Source organism: Tympanuchus pallidicinctus, unplaced genomic scaffold (genome assembly GCF_026119805.1).
Source record: "Tympanuchus pallidicinctus isolate F22 unplaced genomic scaffold, pur_lepc_1.0 scaffold17, whole genome shotgun sequence".
Lineage (NCBI taxonomy): Eukaryota > Metazoa > Chordata > Aves > Galliformes > Phasianidae > Tympanuchus > Tympanuchus pallidicinctus.
The window spans coordinates 11,183,956-11,202,939 of record NW_026294690.1 but is presented as its reverse complement, the minus strand read 5'-3'; the positions used below and the strand labels follow the sequence as shown (position 1 = coordinate 11,202,939).

General features: G+C 61.5%; 3 protein-coding genes across 11 annotated transcripts in view; all 3 read right to left on the bottom strand.

Moving 5' to 3' along the window:
- Positions 1-20: 20 nt before the first annotated feature.
- Positions 21-11,042, bottom strand: BRPF1 (bromodomain and PHD finger containing 1). 4 transcript variants are annotated; one of them, XM_052679062.1, is made up of 13 exons: positions 10,348-11,042; positions 8,244-9,203; positions 6,415-6,571; positions 5,191-5,322; positions 4,665-4,811; positions 3,503-3,815; positions 2,656-2,967; positions 1,785-2,072; positions 1,553-1,700; positions 1,051-1,187; positions 840-958; positions 510-664; positions 21-402 (listed from the first exon to the last, which is right to left on the bottom strand). In XM_052679062.1, the coding sequence occupies exons 1-13, from the start codon at positions 10,965-10,967 to the stop codon at positions 219-221; spliced, it is 3,672 nt and encodes a 1,223-aa protein (XP_052535022.1). In that variant the 5' UTR covers positions 10,968-11,042; the 3' UTR covers positions 21-218. The 4 variants fall into 4 exon arrangements, with proteins under 4 accessions (XP_052535022.1, XP_052535021.1, XP_052535024.1 ...); XM_052679061.1 differs by having other exon boundaries at positions 2,656-2,970; positions 10,348-11,041; XM_052679064.1 differs by having other exon boundaries at positions 4,683-4,811; positions 10,348-11,040.
- On the bottom strand, positions 10,920-16,776 carry CPNE9 (copine family member 9). Of its 3 annotated transcripts, XM_052679070.1 has the most exons (20): positions 16,663-16,776; positions 15,722-15,762; positions 15,602-15,648; positions 15,292-15,395; positions 15,064-15,103; positions 14,465-14,541; positions 14,199-14,262; positions 14,022-14,125; positions 13,849-13,953; positions 13,360-13,401; positions 13,204-13,279; positions 13,075-13,128; positions 12,940-13,001; positions 12,710-12,756; positions 12,460-12,641; positions 12,206-12,333; positions 12,010-12,112; positions 11,857-11,914; positions 11,709-11,782; positions 11,401-11,593 (listed from the first exon to the last, which is right to left on the bottom strand). In XM_052679070.1, exons 1-20 carry the CDS (start codon positions 16,737-16,739, stop codon positions 11,441-11,443), a joined length of 1,638 nt encoding a protein of 545 aa, XP_052535030.1. In that variant the 5' UTR covers positions 16,740-16,776; the 3' UTR covers positions 11,401-11,440. The 3 variants fall into 3 exon arrangements, with proteins under 3 accessions (XP_052535029.1, XP_052535031.1, XP_052535030.1); XM_052679069.1 differs by having other exon boundaries at positions 10,920-11,782; XM_052679071.1 differs by lacking the exons at positions 14,022-14,125; positions 14,199-14,262; positions 14,465-14,541; ... (3 more) ...; positions 15,722-15,762; positions 16,663-16,776 and having other exon boundaries at positions 10,920-11,782; positions 13,360-13,527; positions 13,849-13,869.
- A 391-nt stretch (positions 16,777-17,167) lies between these two features.
- Positions 17,168-18,984, bottom strand: part of MTMR14 (myotubularin related protein 14) — a 29,706-nt gene continuing 27,889 nt past the window's right edge. For all 4 annotated transcript variants that reach the window (XM_052679074.1, XM_052679076.1, XM_052679075.1 and 1 more), the window contains one exon: positions 17,168-17,524. In XM_052679074.1, the coding sequence (XP_052535034.1) occupies positions 17,347-17,524 (178 nt within the window). In that variant the 3' untranslated portion in view covers positions 17,168-17,346. The remainder of the gene's footprint in view (positions 17,525-18,984) is intronic.

Sequence of the window (18,984 nt, the reverse complement as noted above, 5' to 3'; positions counted from 1 at the left end):
ACCAATAGATTTTTTTTTTTCCTCCAAAATAAATACAAACACGTCCGAGCGCGGGGCCGCCGCCCCCGTTCCGTTCCCGGGGCCGCCCCCCCCCCTCCCGGGGGGAATAATTTAAAGGGCAGGGCTGTACAGTATTTACAGCTCTGGGGGCACCGGGAAGGCGGGGGGAGCCCCCCCAGGCCGCAGGCCAGCTGCAGCGGGCCCGGTGCCGCGGTGCGTCAGTCGCTCTCGCTGGAGTCGCTGCTCTGCTCGCCCTGCACCTTGTTGCGGTGCTGCATGGCGCGGTGGTAGGCGATCTGCACCGACTTGCGGATGTTGGACTTGCGGCCCTCCAGCATCTTCTCCTTGTCCAGGTCCTGGTTGACGCCCAGCGGCACCAGCTTGGTGCGGGGCAGCCACTGCCTGCGGGGAGCGGGGAGCCACCTCGTTTGAGGGTTACGGGCGGCTGCGCGCTCCCCCCAGCGGCACCGCAGGTTTCCCAGCTCCTCCCCGACCCCCCCAGGCCTCACCAAGTGCGCTTGTTGTCAAAGAAGAGGACGAGGTAGAGGTGCTCGCGCGCTTCCTGAGTCATCTGCTCGCCCAGCTTCAGCACCTCCAGCGGCGGCACAGGGATGGGGACGCCGTGGTGGAACATGCCCTCTCGCGGCATCTTGGGGTCGATGATCTGCCGGGGAGGAGGGGCCAATACTGAGGCAGGGGACAAAACCACAACCCGGCCACAGCCCCGTTCCTCCAGTACCAGGAACTGTGAGCCCGCCTCTCACCCCGCTGACGGCACCAAGACCATCCCTGGCACTGGGATGGGATTCTGGGAGATGCACATAGGTGGCCAAACTCACCAGTGCCGGATAGGAGGGGTAGCCCCGGCACTTGGCCCACACCAGATCCAAAGCGTCCAGGGAAGAATCCTCATCCTCAGAGAGCCACCCTGCACCACGGCCAATGCCCTTCCGCACCACTGCATCAAGACAAGGGGGAGAGAGGACTCAGACAAGGCCCTTGCGGCTGATAGAACAGGCAGGTGTGCAGCTGGAAGGTTGTGACACTTACTGCTGTGCCCCACGCCTCGCCCGGCACCCACAGAGTAGGATTCGTTCTCTGTTCCTGATGTGTCCTCACTGCTGTCCTCAGGGAAGTTCACGCGGGAGAAGGAGGGCTTCCCCCTGCCCTGCTTTGAGGGCGTTGTGCTGAGAGAGGGAGCAGAGCTGTGAGCAGCAGTCACACTTCCAGAAACTGCTTTCTGAGTGCCATCTGTAAGCTTTCTGAGCCCACCCAGCACCAGGTACTCAGCAGGCATACAAAAGGCCGACCAGATGGTGTTTCTGCCCAGAACCCTTAGCCCTGCCTCACCTGCGAGTGTACGCTCACCCAAGCATGCTACAGAGCACAAAAAAGCACAAATCCTACAGCCAGGCCTGCAGCCCTCTAGCACTGGGTTAGCAGCACCAACAGGAGTTAGGCCAACAGGAGAGTGAAAGGGAGAGGCACAGTAACACACCTCACCCAGCAGATGCCCGCAGCAGTGGCACAACCAGAGGCAGGTGGTACGTACCTGGTACGGTCTGAGGCAGCACTGCTGCTGCTGCTGCTGCTGGACTCGGAATCGGAGCTGCTGCGTGGAAGGTTACAGTCGTTGCGGTACACCAGGAAGCTCTTCTTCACTGGCTGGTTCCCACTGCTAAAGCCATTGGCCGGCAGGTCTGCAGATAACAAACAACAGAGGAGCATTAGGAGGGCACGGTGCCCTTGCTGTGCTTCCTGCAGGGCTGTGGCTCCGCACTCACCCATGGGAGCGTCTTCGGTGGATTTGTCGCTGTCGCTATCGGAGCTGGAGCTGGGCCGTGGGCTTCGCCCCCGCTTCCTCTGCCGCTGGGAGGACCCCATAATGGGGAGCTGCGGGGGGCCTATGGGACTGTTCCCATGCCCAGGAGCTATCTGGCTGTCTCGATTCTTGGGGGGACGTCCTGGACGTTTCGGAGGTCCTGCAGTTTTAGGGTTCTTCTTGGAGAAGAGCACCGAGGTCCTCCTGCCCACTTCGTGTGCTGGAGTGGAAGAAGAATTGGGACCCAGACCTGGAGGAGGGATGAAAAGGCATCAGCCACAGCCTGCAGGACCTGTCAGGGAAGGGATGGCAGTGGCAGAAAGGAACAGTTTCATCTCTCAGAGCTCCACTGCAACCTCGAAAACCAATGATCCTAAATGCTCTCTGCTTGCATGAGAGCCTGCTTTTTCAGGTCTTAGGGGAACAGGGTGCCAAGGTGACAAACCTCAGTGACACCTGCCAGCTCTGCCTAGGGACTCTGCAAGGTGGCAACTGAGCTGTGCTTTCTGAGGAGCATGGCTCAGCACCTGCTCCCATCAGCTCCCAGCACCAGGCAGCTTGCAGCTGGCACGTACTTCGCTCCCAGCCCCTGCAGGGCATTTGGAGCGTGGCCATCCCTGCTGCAAGTAAGCAGTCAGCCCAGGGAAAGTGAGCAGCAAGGGAAGTGGTGGGAGATGAGGGAATCCTCCAGACAGACCACCTGCCTTGATCCTAAGGAGTTGCTATGGGTGAGGCTTGTGTGCATGGCCCCCCTGCCTTAGCTCTACTACACAGCCTGTCCAGGTGTGGTTCTCTGCCATTTCCCAGCAAACAGCAGCATTTTGGAGCAGTACCTTTGCCGGTCTCCTGGCTGCTGCTCTCCTCAGCAGCACTGTCTGTCTGAAGGTCCTTCTCACAGGGGTTGTGCGACTGCAGGACCCCCCTGGCAGAGGAGCTGTGCCGCTCCAGCCCATCTCGGCCCAGGTCCCGGGGATGTGCCAGCTTCCGCCGCAGGACTGTGATCTCCTTCTTGATCATCTTGGCCCGGCGGGATCGTCCTATGCTCTGCTTGCCAGCATTGACCTCGTCCAGCCGCTCCAGCAAGATCTTCAGCTGCTCCTCCAGGGGCAGGTGCTTCTGATTTTCCGAGAGCAGCAGTCGCATGTCTTCTGAGGGCACAAAGAGGATGAAAGGAATCAGAAACTTTTTGGAGACCCTTTACACAGAAGGGCATGGGACTTCCCCTCAGGAGGAAAATAACTTACACAGTACCAAACACCCACGAGCACAGAATGTTAGCAAAAGACAGTCTGAGAAAGAGCCCTGTGGAAAGCAAGCTAGTTGGGACTGCTGGGGAAGGCAGGCTGATCTGCAGCACAGGGAATGCTAAGGATTCCCATCAGCTGAGGCAAGATACAGCAATAAAAAAGAAAGGGGTTAGTAACAGGAAGGATACAGCAGACATACATGAGCTGACCCTGAAGCATCCAAGCGTAGGGAAGTTCTACTGCCTGAACCCTTCTACTGCGCCTTCAGCCCTTCACATGCAGGACCCCAAAAGGACCCTTCTCAGGCAAGTTACTCCTGGTGGCATCCCCCACTGCCCAGCAGGAGGCAGCAAGAACAGCCTTAAGTTGCCCAACTGTTGGGACTTAAGCTCTGAGCAGCTCTCCTACACGAGGACAGGGGACAAACACCCACCATCCTCGATGTCCTGGACCTGAGCCTCTTCTACAGTCACGCAGTGTGGGAAATGCATGCCTGTCTCAAAGTCAATGCCCATCTTCTCCGCCTGCCGGCGAGCCTGCCGCAGAACCACGCCTCCCTGCTCCCGCAGACGGACGGCTGCCCGGTAGAAGATAGTGTCTTTGGCATTGTACTTCAAACAGTTGTTGATGATCAGGTTGAAATCTTCCTCAAAGTCATCAAAATTCAGGTAACGGTACGCTTCCAGGTTTTGCTTCATTGTCTGAAAATCCATCGGCTTCTTGATGTGATCCAGGTAGTCTGGGACCTGTATTGAGAAAAGAGCCCGTGCTAAAGAGCCTGGAGACCCCTGTTAGTACCACCTGCTCCAAGAAAACAGTTGTTAGAGGAATCAGGTATTGCTCCCCAGTGCCCTGTCCAAACGCACATCTGGAAAGCTGCCCGCCTTTGCAGCTAGAGGAGCTGTGGAATGCCTCTGGACTAGAGTCCATGTGCTGTACTCAATCTATTAGAGCCAACACATGCTTTGAAACATTTTTGTGCAGCTTCTCAGGGGTGAGGGTAAGTACACACACATAGAACAGACTGCTCTGGGTGGGAGCAATGGCTGTGGGTGGGACCACACAGCCAGGACACTTCCAAGCCCACCTGCTGCCAGAGCTGCACAGCACTTGCACTCCCTCTCCCATCTCCCCAGGCAGGGAATCACCACTGATGTTCTCAGAAATCACCTCCTTTGCCCCCAGAAGTGACATTTCTGTGCTGTGCTCAGCCTGTTACCAAGCAAAGGGTTTTGCAGGAGGACATGTAAGAGCACGCCACCTGCCTGAGGCTGAGTGCAGGCATTCTGCCTTTCCCAGGCAGAAGCCCCTAACCTGTCACAGACAGTGGGAAATCACCAGTAACACAAGCAGAGGAGCTGAGTGCTGCGCTCCTGGCCACCAGCAGCTGCCAGCACCACCCCTTCTGCTGTGCATTTGGCTCTCCCAGGACAGGCAGTGCTGCACACATCCCCGTTGAGTGTGTGGTGTTGGGACTGGGAACCATCAGCAGGCTGCCCAGAGGGCTTCTGGAGCAGAAACCCCCATGGGCAGCCCTTAGCGTGAGCAAGGGACAAGTGTGAGTGAAGTAGAAATCTGGGGGAGGGGGTTCTTACTTCGTAGATTTCTGTTACCTCAGACAGAGGGACCGGCTCACTGAAGATGTTGCCCGTGTCTTTCTCCTGCAGGTGCTCGAGCGTCTTGCGGAGGAGGATGAGGAAGGGGGTCAGCTGCATTTCCAGTGCCACCTGCTGCACTTTGATCTGAAACAGAAGAACGGAGCGCAACTGAGCATCCTGCCCTAGAGACGGCCTCCAGGAGCAGCTTAGCAGACCCACAGGACAGTGCCACCTCTCCCTGCTGCAGTGGGGCCATTCCTCAATGGGGGCTGCACGGGGCATGCGTTGCACCTCAACATCACCTCTAGAGAGCAGAGGTGAGGCACAGGCCCCAGCACCCGTGTTTCCCACATCAGCCTTGCACAGCAGCCACCTTCATGCAGAGCTGCCGGGGCAGGGCACAGCGCAACCGAGAGGACCCTGTGCCCACCGTGCAGCTCAGAGGGCAATTGACCAGCACTCAGGAGAGCCCGTGCTCACGCCCACCCCAGCAGCTCCCCAAGGAGGGGCAAACAATCGTTACCGTCTCTCTCTTGAGCTTCTCCCGCTTGCGTATCAGCTCCACCAGCAAGCGCGCGCGCTCTAGGTCATGGCGGAGGCGCTGCCATGATTTCAGCTGCTCCTTCAGGGCCCAGTTCTTATCCTCAGTGTCTCTCTGCAGGAACATCAGAGACTGTGAGCTGACAGAAGTGTTCCCATCTCCTCCTTCCTGACTGCGTGTGAGGGCTCTTCCCTGGTACAGGGAACCGGCGCGCCTGACCCGCTGCCTCAGTGAGCATCCCAGCTCCCCTGTCGTGTGGGTGACACAGAGACAGCCCAAATGCTGCCTACAGCTCAGTACCTGCTCCATGGTCACCCAGCCCCGAGGATGCAAGAAAGTGAACTCTGGAAATACTCTGCCTGACATGACCACAAGCAGGAAGCTGCCCGGGACCACAGAGCAGCAATAACAGGGTCCAGGGAGCTGCCCAGAGCTCTAGTGAAGGGCAACAGGGCAAAATGGGAAGACAGCTCTGGTTACCTTCACTTTTGGAGAATGAAAAAACACGCTGACTTTTATTCTGCTACTGTAGCCAAAGACCAGCAGAAGTAGTTTCAATTCTTCTCCAGCCAATAAAAATGAGAGCAGGCAAAAGCAGGAGAAACCGCTGCCTGATCACAGTCTTCAAAGGGCTCAGAAAGGCTTATACAGGGAATCAGAGGAAAGATCTTCTGGCACGAGAAACCTCACATCTGTGAAGCTGACTGAAGGCTGAGGCAAACAGCAGGCTGAGAGCACCACCCACAGGGAACGTTCCCACAGCTGTTTCAGAATCTGTGAGGCCTTGGTTTCTTCCATGTCTGGGGATCCCTAGCCACCCCTTTCGATGCCCGCCGACACAAGTGGCCTCAGGTTAGAGCCACTTCTGCCAGCTCTGTCACAGCTGCTGGCCCCATGTCAGCAAGAGGAATGAGCTAACTCCTGCACACAACGGGGCAGGCTTCCCTTCCCATGGCAGTCTGCCAAAGGCGGATCCGTCTGGCAAATCTCTGAATGCTGAGAGTGGAGGAGAAGGTAAAGCAGCAAAAGCAGGCAGTTGGGGCTGCCCTTTCCTCATCGGGAGGTGGAGCTCTTTTCTCCAGCCCCCTTCTGAGCCCACAGGCACCACCACATGCAGCAAACGCTTTGAGCCTACAGCTGCAAAGGCGCAGGAAGCACACGCAGACACCCAGGATGCCCCTCAGCACCCCAAAAAGCAGCATGTACCTGATCACAGTTCCTCTGGGACTGCAGGTGTGTCTGAAGGCGGCGCAGCAGAGGGACACCGTTGCGGGATTGCCTCTTCAGAGTCCAGTAGCTGTGCAGCCTCTGCATGAACTGACTCTTCCTCTGGATAGTTAGACGATTGGTAATCTTGCTGAGCCTGAAGAAGGGAGAGGAACCACAAACCCAATCAGCAAAGCAAACCTGGCCATAGTAGAAGCCCCAGTGTAGCAGCGAGGCCACCCATGAGCTCCTCAGACTGAGCACACACATTTGTTTAGCAGAAATCCCTGAAAGGCCAAGGAATGAGGCAGCACACCACCGACAGTTACACTGAAAAACTTTCAGCCTTGTCTCTCTGAAAGGCCTTTTCCTTTCTTTCCTTTCCTCTTGACTGTTCCAGGTTGGGGTGCAAGGCAGGGGCACTGGCAGCTGGGCCTTTCACAGCTCCCTGTGGCCCCGAGATCACAGCACGGCTGTCCCAAAGCTGTGATTCACCCGGCTTATTATGCTGGCAATGAGGGGCCACCCAAGACGACAAAGGCCCTATTCAAACATTACCAGACAGCTCGGCAGCCCCGAGGAGTTTGTAGCATGAACAAATCTGGGAAAGCGTGAGGAGGGGTGGGCAGACGCTAGCAGAACAGAGCTTGCTGTCAGAGCTAAGGAAGGACTACCCTGAACAGCCCCAAACAAAACAAAAGGGGTTTTCCTCCTCTTTACAATGGCAAAGCCTGAAGCAACTGAGACAGCTTCTTACACCAGTGCAGTTAAGAGATGCCCTGCTAGGTGGGACTGAAGTGTGGACCCCATATCTCCATGTCCTGCAGGGACAGCTCTTCACACAGGGTGATCTGACCTGCATCAGCCTCAGCTGAAGGCAGACAGCATCATCATCTGCTGTCATTGGCTGCGCACAGCTTCTACAGGAAGACATTTGGCATTCTGGCAACAGCCCTTGAAGAATAATTAATCCCAACAGGAAGGCCTGGGGTGAGGTTAACAGCTTCTATCTCAGTGTGGGTTTCACTGTGAGCCCGAGGGTAGCAGAAAAAGCCTACAAACAGCTTGCCAGTGCATCCACACGTGGGAACAGAGAGGCTCGGGTTATGGAACGCACCCTGAGCGCGCGAGCCGTACCATACGGTTAGCACACCACCACCATGGCGCGAAGCCATCAATCCTGCAGCACAGACCTGCCCACACAAGTGCCCCAAACTGCCCACAGAGCAAACCCCAGTGCCTGCATACCCCCTCCCACTCCACAGGAGCCCTGAAGGAGCCCTGCCAGGAGGCAGTGGCCCCGTGCTGTGACAGCTGCGACTCTGGGACCTGAGAGCCAGCGAGTGCAGCTCCAGTGTGGCGTCCCAGCTGCAATGAGGAGCACCCAGCTGGTGACTCGTGGTCACGAAGGCAAATGCTGCCCTGCCCGGCTCCAGCTGTGCACCACAGGCACACCGCAAGGCTGGGACGCAGCGGGGCTGTGTGGGGCCAGCTGTGGCAAAAGGAAGGTGGCCTCTGCTTTCTTCCTGCAGCCTGCTCCAACACACAGGAGAAGAGCTCTGGGAGCCCCCAGCTGCTTCCTGCCACCTCTGGCCAAGCTCGGTTGCTGTCATGAAGCCAGCGGCATCTATTTCCTGTACAGGCAACTCGTGGGGCTGCACATTTCACTCCTCTCTGCGGGAAAGCCAGAGGAAACCACAAACAGCCCTGGGGAAGAGCAATGTGAAAAGCATTTGTGCAAAAAGATAACGCCTGCATACAAAGCGAGACACGAGACGGTGAGAGAGGGAGAGGCTTCTCCACAGCAAGGGGAAGGCAATGAGTTGTACCTGTGAGGGGGGATGCAGGGAACAGAAACCACAGGCGCTGCAGCTCGTTTTTCTGCCAGGATCTTCCGCGCCTTCTTCATTTTGATTCTAGACTTGGCCTTTGCCTTTTTCACCTTCTCGGAGCTCCAGCTCTTTCCTTCCTCCTCCTCCTCCTCATCCTCCTCTTCCCCCTCGCTGTGGGAAAGCGCGGGAAGCCTGCGCACAGAGCCCGGAGGTGTGTGGATGTCACAGTAGGCGGTTTTGCGCACGCTGAACGAGGTCCCGTTTGCTCCCGTCTCACGGACGGGCTCCATCTTCATGTAGAGTCCAGCCTGCTGGGCACAGGTGACGTGGAAAGCGGTGTAACAGTTTGCCTTGTGACACTGGATGCAAGCCCCAGAGCCACGCTGCTTGCAAATATAGCAGGTCAGCTTCCACCGCGCGGGTGGGATGTGCTCGATGCTGTCTATGGGCTCCAGGAAGACCGTGTTGGCAAAGCACACCTCCGGGATCCAGAGGGCACAGACCACGTGTGCCCAGCGCCCATCGTCCGTCTGCTTGAACGCGCCGCCCTTGTTGGGGCACAGGGCGCAGTCCACGGCTCGCGAGGGTGACTGCAGGCACCTCCTGCAGAGCCACTGTCCCTCGGGGATGTAGGGCACCCCGTAGCACTCCTGGTGCACGGCCAGGTTGCACATATCACAGAAAAGGATGACGTTGCTGTTCTGGCATTCCCCGTCATTGCAGATGCAGCACACGGCATCCTCGTCAACCAAGGCGTTGGGGTCCCCCTTGTTGTGGCTCTCAAAATACGACTCCTTCTCCAGCCTGTCCATCAGGTACTCAAAGATCTCCTGGGGAATGGGACTGACGCCCTCAGTCTTCCGCCGCTCGTTCATGATATCCAGCCAGATGTAATCTTCCTCGTCCATGTCGTACTCCACCTCCTCATCCAGCTCCTCCGCTGACTTCTCAATGTACCTGGAAGGGGAAGGCACGGGAGGGTCAGAGTTCTGCATATTACAGCCAAAAGAAACCCCAACAAACAGGAAAGAAGCAGCCGTGCTCAGAAGCTGGAGGTGCTGCTGCACTGCTCGGGGTACCAGTACAACACAGCTGGGTGTTCACACAAAATAACAAGTTGCAGACATTGGAGACAACACAAGACAGGAACTTGCACAAGCCAGCAAGTGGGCACCTGGTGCTCTGGAGGCAGCAACCTTGTTCCCCAGACACACGAGCATTGGCCCTGCTGCAAATGGAGTGCAGACAGTGCCATGTTTTGGTAATTCTACCTGCTGCCACCTGTGGGTGAGGCAAGCTGAACTGTGGGGAAAAGCCAGAAGCCCCTGCACCCTGCTCCATCCATAAATGACCAGCAGTCACAGTGCAGCACCACATCAAGCACTATGCAGACACCTTATGGGGAGCTCTCTTCTCCTGCAGCGTGACGCAAGCCCACATTATTCCTCTGTGCCTGCAGCCTGGTGCCAGCCTCTCAGGCAGCATGGTGGCTAAGAGGGCAGAGGTGGCTGTGAGAGCATCGCTTCAATGCTCAGTACTGGCTCTGCTTATTTTACCCAATTAATAAACCACGTATGGAAAACCCATAGGGCCACAAGAACACGTTAAGCCTGGAAACACACACAGCTTACAGCTTACAGCTAAACTTTGGTGCTGGAGGGCTCCTGACTTATCCTAGAGCGTCTCCAAAGTGCAGTGGGGAAGGCAGAAGAACTCTCTCCGTCTTCCATGGAATGGTTGGCTTGGGAGGGCCCTTAAAGCCCACCCAGCTCAATCCCTGTCGCGGCCTGGCTGCCACACAGCAGCCTGGCCATGGGCACCTCTGTGGACAGGGCACCCACAGCTCTGGGTGCTCGGTGCCCTCTGAGTAGGGAGTTTTCCCCTAGCATCTAACCAAATAGCTTAAACCCATTCCTCCTCACCCTACCGCTAGAAGACCGCAAGAAGTCGCTCCCCACGTTTGCCACGAGCTCCCCTTCAGCCCTTATAACCACACCGACACCAGACCGCAGGCAAGCCCCCAGGCGGCACCCGAAAGCCGCGTGGCCACGAAGCCCCCATCCCGCGGGGCGGCACCGGGCGGCCGAGAACACTCCGCTACCTGTAGTAGGAGGTGGGGCGCGGCGGAGCGTCGGGCGTGTCCTGCTCCAGCTCCCGGTACACCACCTCGGGCAGCTTGGGGGCCGCGCCGGCCGAGGCGTTGTGGTGGTGGTGGTGGTTGGAGTCCTTGCGCTTCTCCTTGCTCTTCTGCTTGGCCGACTTGGGCGCGGCGGCGGCGGCGGCGGCCGCTTGGCTCTCCCCGTTCTCCTTGCTGCCGCCGTTCTCCGGCGCCTCCTCGGCGGCCTCCTCGTCCTCCGACACCACGTCCAGGTTGTCGAAGATGCTGATGCGGTGCACGCGGCCGTGCAGGTCCACCTCCACCATGCGCTGGGCCTGCGCGTAGGTCATCACCTCGCGGCCCGGAGATTGCGACGCCTCCGAGGGGTTCGGGGACTGCTTGTCGGCGGCGCCGGCGCGGCCCTGGCGGCCCTTCTTCTTGTGCTTGCGGAGCGGCGGCTGCTGCGGCGGCGGCGGGTTGTCGTGGTCATAGTGGTACAGGTGGTACTCGATGCCGCTGTAGCTCTTGTAGATCTTACGGCAGCTGCCCACCGGGCACTCGTAGGGCGGCTTGGTGGCCCGCAGGTTGTGGCAGAACGTCTTCACGTCGAAGTCGACCCCCATGGCGCGGCCTCGGCCTCGTGCGGGCGGCGCTGAGGCGCCGAGGCCCGGCCCTGCTGCCGCCTCCCGCCGCGCTCAGCGGCCCCGCGCCCGCGCCATGGCCCGGCCCGCAACAATGGAGGAGCGCGGGGCGCCGCTGGGTAAAGCGCGCGGCGGCCTTAGCAACCGCACTTTCGCCACCGCGCCGGCGGAGCGGGCGGGACGGGCCGTGGGCGGGCGGAGAGGGGTGGGCGGAGCGGCGGAGATCGGAGAGAGGAGATGGGAGCGAGGAGAACGGAGCGCGCTTCCCGAAGAGGAGGGGACGCGGTGCTGCGCGGCGAGCGGCGAATCTGCCGACGCGAATCTCAAGGACGAGGACCCGCGCCGCAGCGGCCCGGTGCGGTTGTAGCGTTTTATTGCGGTCGGTGACGGCGGCGCAGCCCCGCGCACGGCGCTCCGCGACCGGACCCGGCGGTGACGCGGCCGCGCCGCTTCCGTCACTGCGCGGCGTTGCGGCGGGGCTCGATGCCGCGGCCCCGCATGTAGGACAGCAGCTGCTCGGGGATCTCGGCCAGCACGTCCTTGGCCAGGCGCGCCATGCTCCGCACCTGGCTGCCCGCCTCGTCCACGTAGTCCCGGAACGGCACGAACTGGGGGCAGCGGGGGGCCCGGCCCCGAGCTCTGCCCCACGGCCACGGCCGCACGGCGGCCCCGTGCAGAAGCGCGGGGCCCGGTGCCGCCCCGCGCCCAGCCCCGCAGCCTCACCTGCACGATGTCCCTCTCGGCGTAGCGTCCCCGCGACGACACGCGCACCTCGTCCCCGTCCAGCTCCTCCATGGCTGGGGGGCACCGCTCAGACCCTGCGTGCGGGCGCCCCCCGGGCCCCTCCCTGTTCCCGGCCCATCCCGCTCACCCTCGAACTCGGCCGGCCCCACTCCCACGATGATGATGGACATGGGCAGCGCGGAGGCCTGTGGGGCGGAAGGGCAGCAGCCGTAGGCTCGGAGCGGCCCGGCAGCACTAAGGCCGTGACCGGTGCCTGGGCCGGTGGCACGTGGCCACTCACGGTAACGATGGCCTCCTTGGTCTGCATCATGTCGGAGATGACGCCGTCGGTGATGATGAGCAGGACGTGGTACTGAGAGCCGTCAGTCACCTGGGCAGCCGTGCTGTGGGGACATGGCATGGGATCCCTCCAGCAGCCTCCCCACATCATCCCCCACAGCGTGGCCATGGGACAGGGATGGCCCCACAGCGCTCACCCGGCCACCTGGTTGATGACGGGGGCGAAGTTGGTGGGCCCATAGAGCTGCACGGTGCGCAGGCTCTGCAGGTAGGACTCGAGCACGCCCTCGATGCCAGCACAGCTGGGGTTGTCCACGTTGTTGTTCTGGGGACAGGAAGGGTGCTCCCATGGTGCTGGGTAGGATGCGGCCAGGCTGGCTGCTCCCCAGCCCCATGGGCTGCCCCACACCTGGCAACAACAGGTTAACCCCAGCCTTGCACCAGGACGCACCAGGGGGAACTGGTGGGAGATCTTGCCATCGGGTGGCAGCTTGGCACCAAAGCCGTAGGCAGGGAAGAGCTTGTCACTGTCGTAGTCCTGGATGATCTCCCCGACGGCCTTGAGTGCCAAGGCGTAGGCGCTCAGCTGGTAGGGGCTGGCGTAGTGCAGCGACGTGGGCTGCGATGGCAGCCCTGCAGCACAGCACCCATCAGCACCCACCCAATGCCACTGCCCAGGTCCCTCCCACCACTGTGCTCACCGTTGGAGGCCGTGAAGTCAATGGCGACGGTGAAATTCAGCTGTGTCCTTAGAGGGAGAGCGAAGGAGGCTGCCAGCCCTAGGCATGGCGTGACCTCTGCCCACTCCCCCAGACCCACTGCCCACCCCACAACTGCAGCCACCATTTTGGCACCCCTAGGCTGCAGTGTCACCATCACTGCCTTCCTGTCCCTGTCCCTCGGGAGCTTGGGGGCACCTGGCCCCACTCACCCGCCCCGTATGTAGTCAACGAAGGTGAACTCAGACTCGACGGAGAAGGAGAGCAGAGTCACCTGTGGGCATGGGGCATCAGAGCTGGCACCCTGCAATGGGTGCGAGCTGCAGGAGCACCCCAGCCCCACTCACAGTGCCGGAGTTGACATATTTCTTCTTCTTGCACTTCTTCCTAGGGTTCAGCACCTGCGGGCACCAGGCAGGTCCTGCTGTGGGGCTCCCCACGCCCCCAAAGCTGCCCCACTGTGGCCCCTGCCCTACCTCATACACTGTGAACTGGCTCTGTGCACGGGACAGCTCCCGGTAGCTGGTGGCAAACTCCCCGATGAAGTCGTGGCTGCAGGAGGAGCACAAGGTCTGAGTGTGTCGTGGGATGAGGAACACCCTGATGCCTCTCCCTTTGGGGCACAGCCTCACCTCCCATCCCGGTCCCAGTCGTACACATCAATCTTCACTGTGCTGGAAGTAAAATGGGGCTGAGGGGGAGCTGCTGGCATGGCCCACAGTGCCCAGGGCTCAGCGTGCCATCAAAGTGGCACCACATGCCCAGGGAGGGGAACAGGAAATTTGGGTCACAGTGGAGCTCTGGGGAGGGGGAAGCTTTTCTGTAATTTGGGTTGCAAACGGAAAAGGAAAAAAAAAAAAAAAGACCACTAAGAACCCAGGTTGGAGTTGCATGCTGGCTGTGGGGAAATGCTGTGTCCTGTCCTACCGCTGCCCCATTGCACACACCACAGCAGCGGCCCTGTGGTGCAGAACGGGTTCACAATATATGGGGCAGCTTTGGAGGAATGTGTCCAGGACACATTTTGGGGGATACGAGATGTATCCAGGGCTGGACAAGGGGTTGCAGGATGAGGCCAAAGCGTGGGGTGCGTCAAGGCTGCCCCACAGAACCATCCTCACCGGTCGTAGTCACCGTTGCAGAGGGCACGCACGGGTATGGTGAAGGGCTGCCACACTGGGTTAAGTGTGTTCTTCACCACCTCCGTCTTGTGGCAGATGGTGAAGCTGCGGGGACGGGGCAGGGTCAGGGCATGCTGTGCAGGGACACCTGCACCCCACATCCCCACGCTCACGTGCCGTCCTCGTTGCTGCGGTAGAAGACAAGGAAGGGGTCAGATTTCCCGAAGAAGTCCTTCTTGTCCAGCTTGTTGGCACACAGCTGCATGGTGACGATGTCCTGGGGATGGGGACTGTTACCACCAGCCTGCTCCTCTCCCCACGCTCGGGTAGCGTGCAGATGCAGCACTCACCCTGCAGTTGCTCAGCTCCTCGGCCAGCAGCAGGATGGTCCCACACCGCTTCCCTGGGACCCCCCTGTGACAACAGCCCAGCGTGGGGACAGTGGGGACAGCACAGGGGCAGGATGCGGGGCGCTCCGCAAGGCCCGATGCTGCGGTTGTGTCCCCAGCCATGCACAGGGACACCGGGCAGCATGGCCACCAGGGTGTCCTGAAGCGGGGTGGGCGGCCAGGGGCACAGTGTGGGACCTCCAGCCCTGCCACAGGATGTGACTCACGTGAGGGCTCTTTCCAGACGGCCCCGCTGGGACCCGATCACCTCTCCCAATGCCACGAACGCCTGCCCCAGGAAGTCCTGCACCCAGGAACAGCATGCTCAATCCTTGGGGGCTGTTGTTTGCAGCCCCCTCACCCTCTCATCATCCCCAGCCTGCAGCCTTATTTCCCACAGGACCCCAGATGACCTGAGCTCACCTTGTACCCTGTAAGAGCCCATGTCCATAGCCCACAACCCCTCCTGCACCCCCAAGGCCACCCTGTATCCCTGAGCTCATCCTGCAGCCCTACAGCCAACCTGTGCACCCACCCTGTGTCCTGGCCCCGTCCTGTATGCCCAGGGCCAGCCCACAACCCTGGACTCATCTTGTATCCCCCAGAATGTGTCCTGGTCACATTCCTCCAGAGGCACCCTGTGTATCCTGGAGTCCTCCTGCACACCCACAGGCACCAGTTCCCCAGCATGGCAGATGCCTACCTTCTGCCAGACCCAGTGTGGCATGGAGAGACAAAGAGCAGGGTGAGCCCCCTGAGGCCAGGGGTGCCCATCCTATCCAGAAGCACGGACAGGACATGGCTTTGGGGTGTCTGGAGCACTCACCTGCTTGTAGATGGAGCAGCTCTTAGAGTCCACGTTGTAGCTGGCAGTAGCAAAGCAGAGCTGTGAGCTGGCATTCGGGCACGTCCCCTTGTCTTCACTCAGAGCTTTGGGACCCCTGCTCGCCCCGTTTCTGACCCCTCTGCCCATCCGTGCTGCAATGCTCTGTACTGTTATGGTCTCCCACAGGTTACCCACGGGCTCGGCACCCCCAGCTGCCGAGGCACTCACACATCAAAGCGAAGGTTTTGCTTCTCCTCAAAGTAGTAATCGAGGACAAACTTGCGGACGAAGTCGGGGTTCAGGGTGTTGTCGATCACCTCGGTGCGCCCGAACTGCGGGACGGTTCCGTGAGGGCAACCCCATCATCCCCACATCCCTCCCCAGCGCAGCTGCCCCGGCACTAATCCCCGATTAGCGGCAGGGAGGGATCATTAGGGTGGAAGCGGGCGGCCATATGGGCCCATTTAACCGAGCCGGGGATTAGCCAGGAGCCGGGGCACTGGGGACGGCGGGGAACGGGGAGAGGTGCAGCACTCACTTCTTTCCACTCGCTGCTCCCCGTGCCCTGCACGAAGAGGATGACCACTGTGGAGAGAGGGACAGAGCCGTGCCACGCTGCGCCGTGCCCGCACCCAGAAGTGCCACCGCTGCCACCCACCTGGGTCGGACTTGGAGAAGGTGTCCATGTCCAGCAGGTTCCTGGGGGGGACCGAGCTGCGAGTGAGCGATTGTGCGCACCCAACCCCTCACGTGTCCCCCGTGCGTGGACTGTCGGGGGATGGCACCGCGCGGGAGAGCCGCACACAGCCGTGGGGCAGGCGGGTGGCCGGGCAGGGGCGGCACGGAGGGACGGAGAGGAGCAGCGTCTCCGGCGCTGACAGTGATTGAACGTGACAGAGAACCCATTTACAGCACGAAACCTTCCCCGGTGCCGCCGGCAGCGGCTAATGGAGAGCGCAGGAGCGAGGAGAAAGCGGACACTTAGCGGGGGGGCACAGCGCATCGCCCCGCGGCCGCCGCGCCGGTCGCACAGAGGGAAGCGCGTTAACAGCGGCTCAGCCGGGCTCGTCCCGCAGCGCAGGGCTCCGCTCCCCCGGCCCGAGTGCGGAGAGCAGCCCTGGGCGCGGCTGAGCCCTGGAGGGGCTGCAAAGCCAGAGGCTCGGCCGCGTGCCCAAAGGCGCGGGTACCCACGGCTCCGCAGCCCTTCCACCTGCTGCTCTGTGGGGCTGGGAGACGGCGAGGGGAGAACGCAGCCTCCGGCCCAGCTATGCCCCACAGCCGCAGGGCGGGAGTTTGGTGACAACCCCGCAGGACGGGTGATTCGCCCCCACCTGCCCGCCGGTCCGGGGGTCTCCGGGGCGATCCCTCGCAGGGCTGCGCTCGGCCCCCTACGGCCGCCGCTCTGGGCCGGGGGCATCGAGCGGCACCGCCGGCGTGCTCCCGTCCCGCGGGCACCGAGCCGGCCTCGGAGCGGGGCAGTGCCGGCACCGGGCACGGGGGTGCCCGAGGCGGCGAGCCGGGGTTCCCGGAGCGGAGCGGACAAGGGACTCCCCGCGCATCTCCCCACGCGTTCCGCATCCCCCCCGCGCCCCGGCTCACCGGCAGGACACGGTGAGTTCCACCTTGGTGCCCGGCACGCTGCCGGCCGCCGCTTCCAGCGCTCCCGGAGCCGCCATCCCCGCGCGGGCGCCGCCGCTGCTCCGCGCCGCCTCCTCCCGCACCGCCGAAGCGGGCGCGCCCGGGGGCGGGCACGGGCACGGCGGCCCCGGCGGCGGCACCGCCCCGGGAACGGGAACGCTCAGACCAGGGTACCGGCGCGCGGGGCCGGGGGAGACGCCATCCGGCTCAGTTCCCGCCGGGGGGGGCGGGCTGTGCCCCGCTGACCCCTCGATGCCGACACCCGTCCCGTCGGGACTCCCGCCCGGAGGAGCTCTCGGCCCCGGCGCGCTGCTATTTCGGTGCCGCCGCTCCCGGAGCGTGGGCCGCGCTATTTATAGCGGGCGGCTCCCCCGCCGGAGCCGCTCCCGGCTCCTCCGCGCCGCCGCCCCCCGGCTCTTCCCAGCTCGCCCGCCTCCCGCAGCCCAGGCACCACGCAGCCCAGGGGTCGGCACACGGAGGTCTTTACTGCGGGGCCGCCTCGGAGCCCCCGCCGCTCCCCGGCCCCGAGCAGGGTAATCACAAGCGGGTGCTCGGTGCTGTGCCCGCGTGCCCCCGAGGACGGGGGTCCCGGCTCGGCCAGGGGTCCCCGGTTCTCCATCCATCCGTCCTGGAACGTGGCGGCTCTCAGAGCGTGCTGCTGCCTCTCAGTCCCACGCCCCGCACGAACTGCTCGAGGAGGCCGCCGATGGCCCCCGAGGGGCTGGGGGGCACGGCCTTCAGGCCGATGGTCCGGCTGTAGCTGGCCAGGAAGGCGGAACGCACTTCTTCCAGCCGGGACTCGCGGTCGCTCGCTGACACCAGCCTAGGAGACACAATCGGGAGGTCAGCGCTGCGGCTGTCCCACGGCCGTGCGGGGCTCGCAGGGAGGCAGCGCCAGCCCTGAAACGCCCCGGCTGTGGCACCAGCGCTGCTGCCTCCCTGCTCAGCCCCTGCAGCATCCCAGCAGCTTCCCCCGGCTCTCCTTCTCCACCGCCCCCTGGCTTCTCCCCCTACCCTAGATGCATGGATACCGCGGTGGTTGCTGGCTGACATCAGCCCCCGTGCCGGCTTTGCCCTTGTTTCCAGACGGAGCCCGGCCACCTGTGCCGTGCTTGGACAGCCACTTCCACCTCAGCTGCGGGCAGCCATCGCTGCCCCTTCACGCACACATCAGGGAACAGCTTTGGCAAGGAGCAGGGACAGGAGGCAGCCGTGCACAGGCGGGACGCAGCCCTCAGTGCCTTCCTCGGATCCCACTTTCCTCTCCAGCTCAGCTCAGCCCAGCCCCCGCCTCAGAGCGCAGCAGGGCGAGGACTTAACGTTCCCAACCAGGAAGCGGCAAAAAGCAGTGCGGCCATTCAGAGCCAGCAGCTCCACGTGCCGTGGCTCAAACCTCGCCGCGGCTCCCAGCGAGAGGAAGGCATTCCTCAGAGGTCGCCCCAAGGGCACAGCTCAAAACTCCCCATCAGAAATTCTCTTTCATCTCCCCAGCGCCTGGGCCGCCTCGAAATTGGCACAGCTCATTTGAATGGAAGCGTTCACCACCCACAGCCAACAGCTTCAGTCTGGAAATGGCAGCGAGAGGATATGGTGGGAGGCCCGTAAACAGTGAGCACTGCTGCGACAGCCCGCCCGGCCGCTGTGCAGGGTCTGGTAATGAAGAGAAGCCAGAGGGCGAAGTAAAAAAGGCGACGCTTCTGAACACATGAAAAGATGCTCGTTGGCAACCTCATTAGGATGGGGAACTCGCAAAGCTGCCAGCATGAAAAAGAAGCTGGATGAAAGCAGGGCATGCTTATATCCCATGTTCAGTGATCTCTGATGGCAACTGCGGAGGTAAGAGAGGGTGTGCAGCAGTCAGGTCCTGCAGCTTTGGGCTCTCACATCTTTTATGGGACAGCTGAAAACGCAGACAGTTTTATGGAGTGGTATGTGCAGAGGTGCAGGGCCACCGACAGACCGCGTCCCTCAGTGCCACATCCTCACCCTGCCCTGTGATGCAAAGCAGAAGCTTAATTGGAATTTAATTTCCCCAAACTCACATTGTGCTGGGCTGCAAACACTCAGGATAAAGCCACAGCAGGCTCCTGAGCAGCACAGGAGCAGGAGGCGGTGCTGGGGCAGGCTCAGTGCTGCATCTTTGCACTCCCTTCTCATTAGCAGCCTGGGCCTGGCCCCGCAACCCCCAGCACCCCAAGCAAAGAGCTGAATGGGGCAAGGCGTTCATGGCCTCAGCTGCACTCCCAAGGGAGAGGCAGCACTGCTGTTCCCCACCCTTTGAAC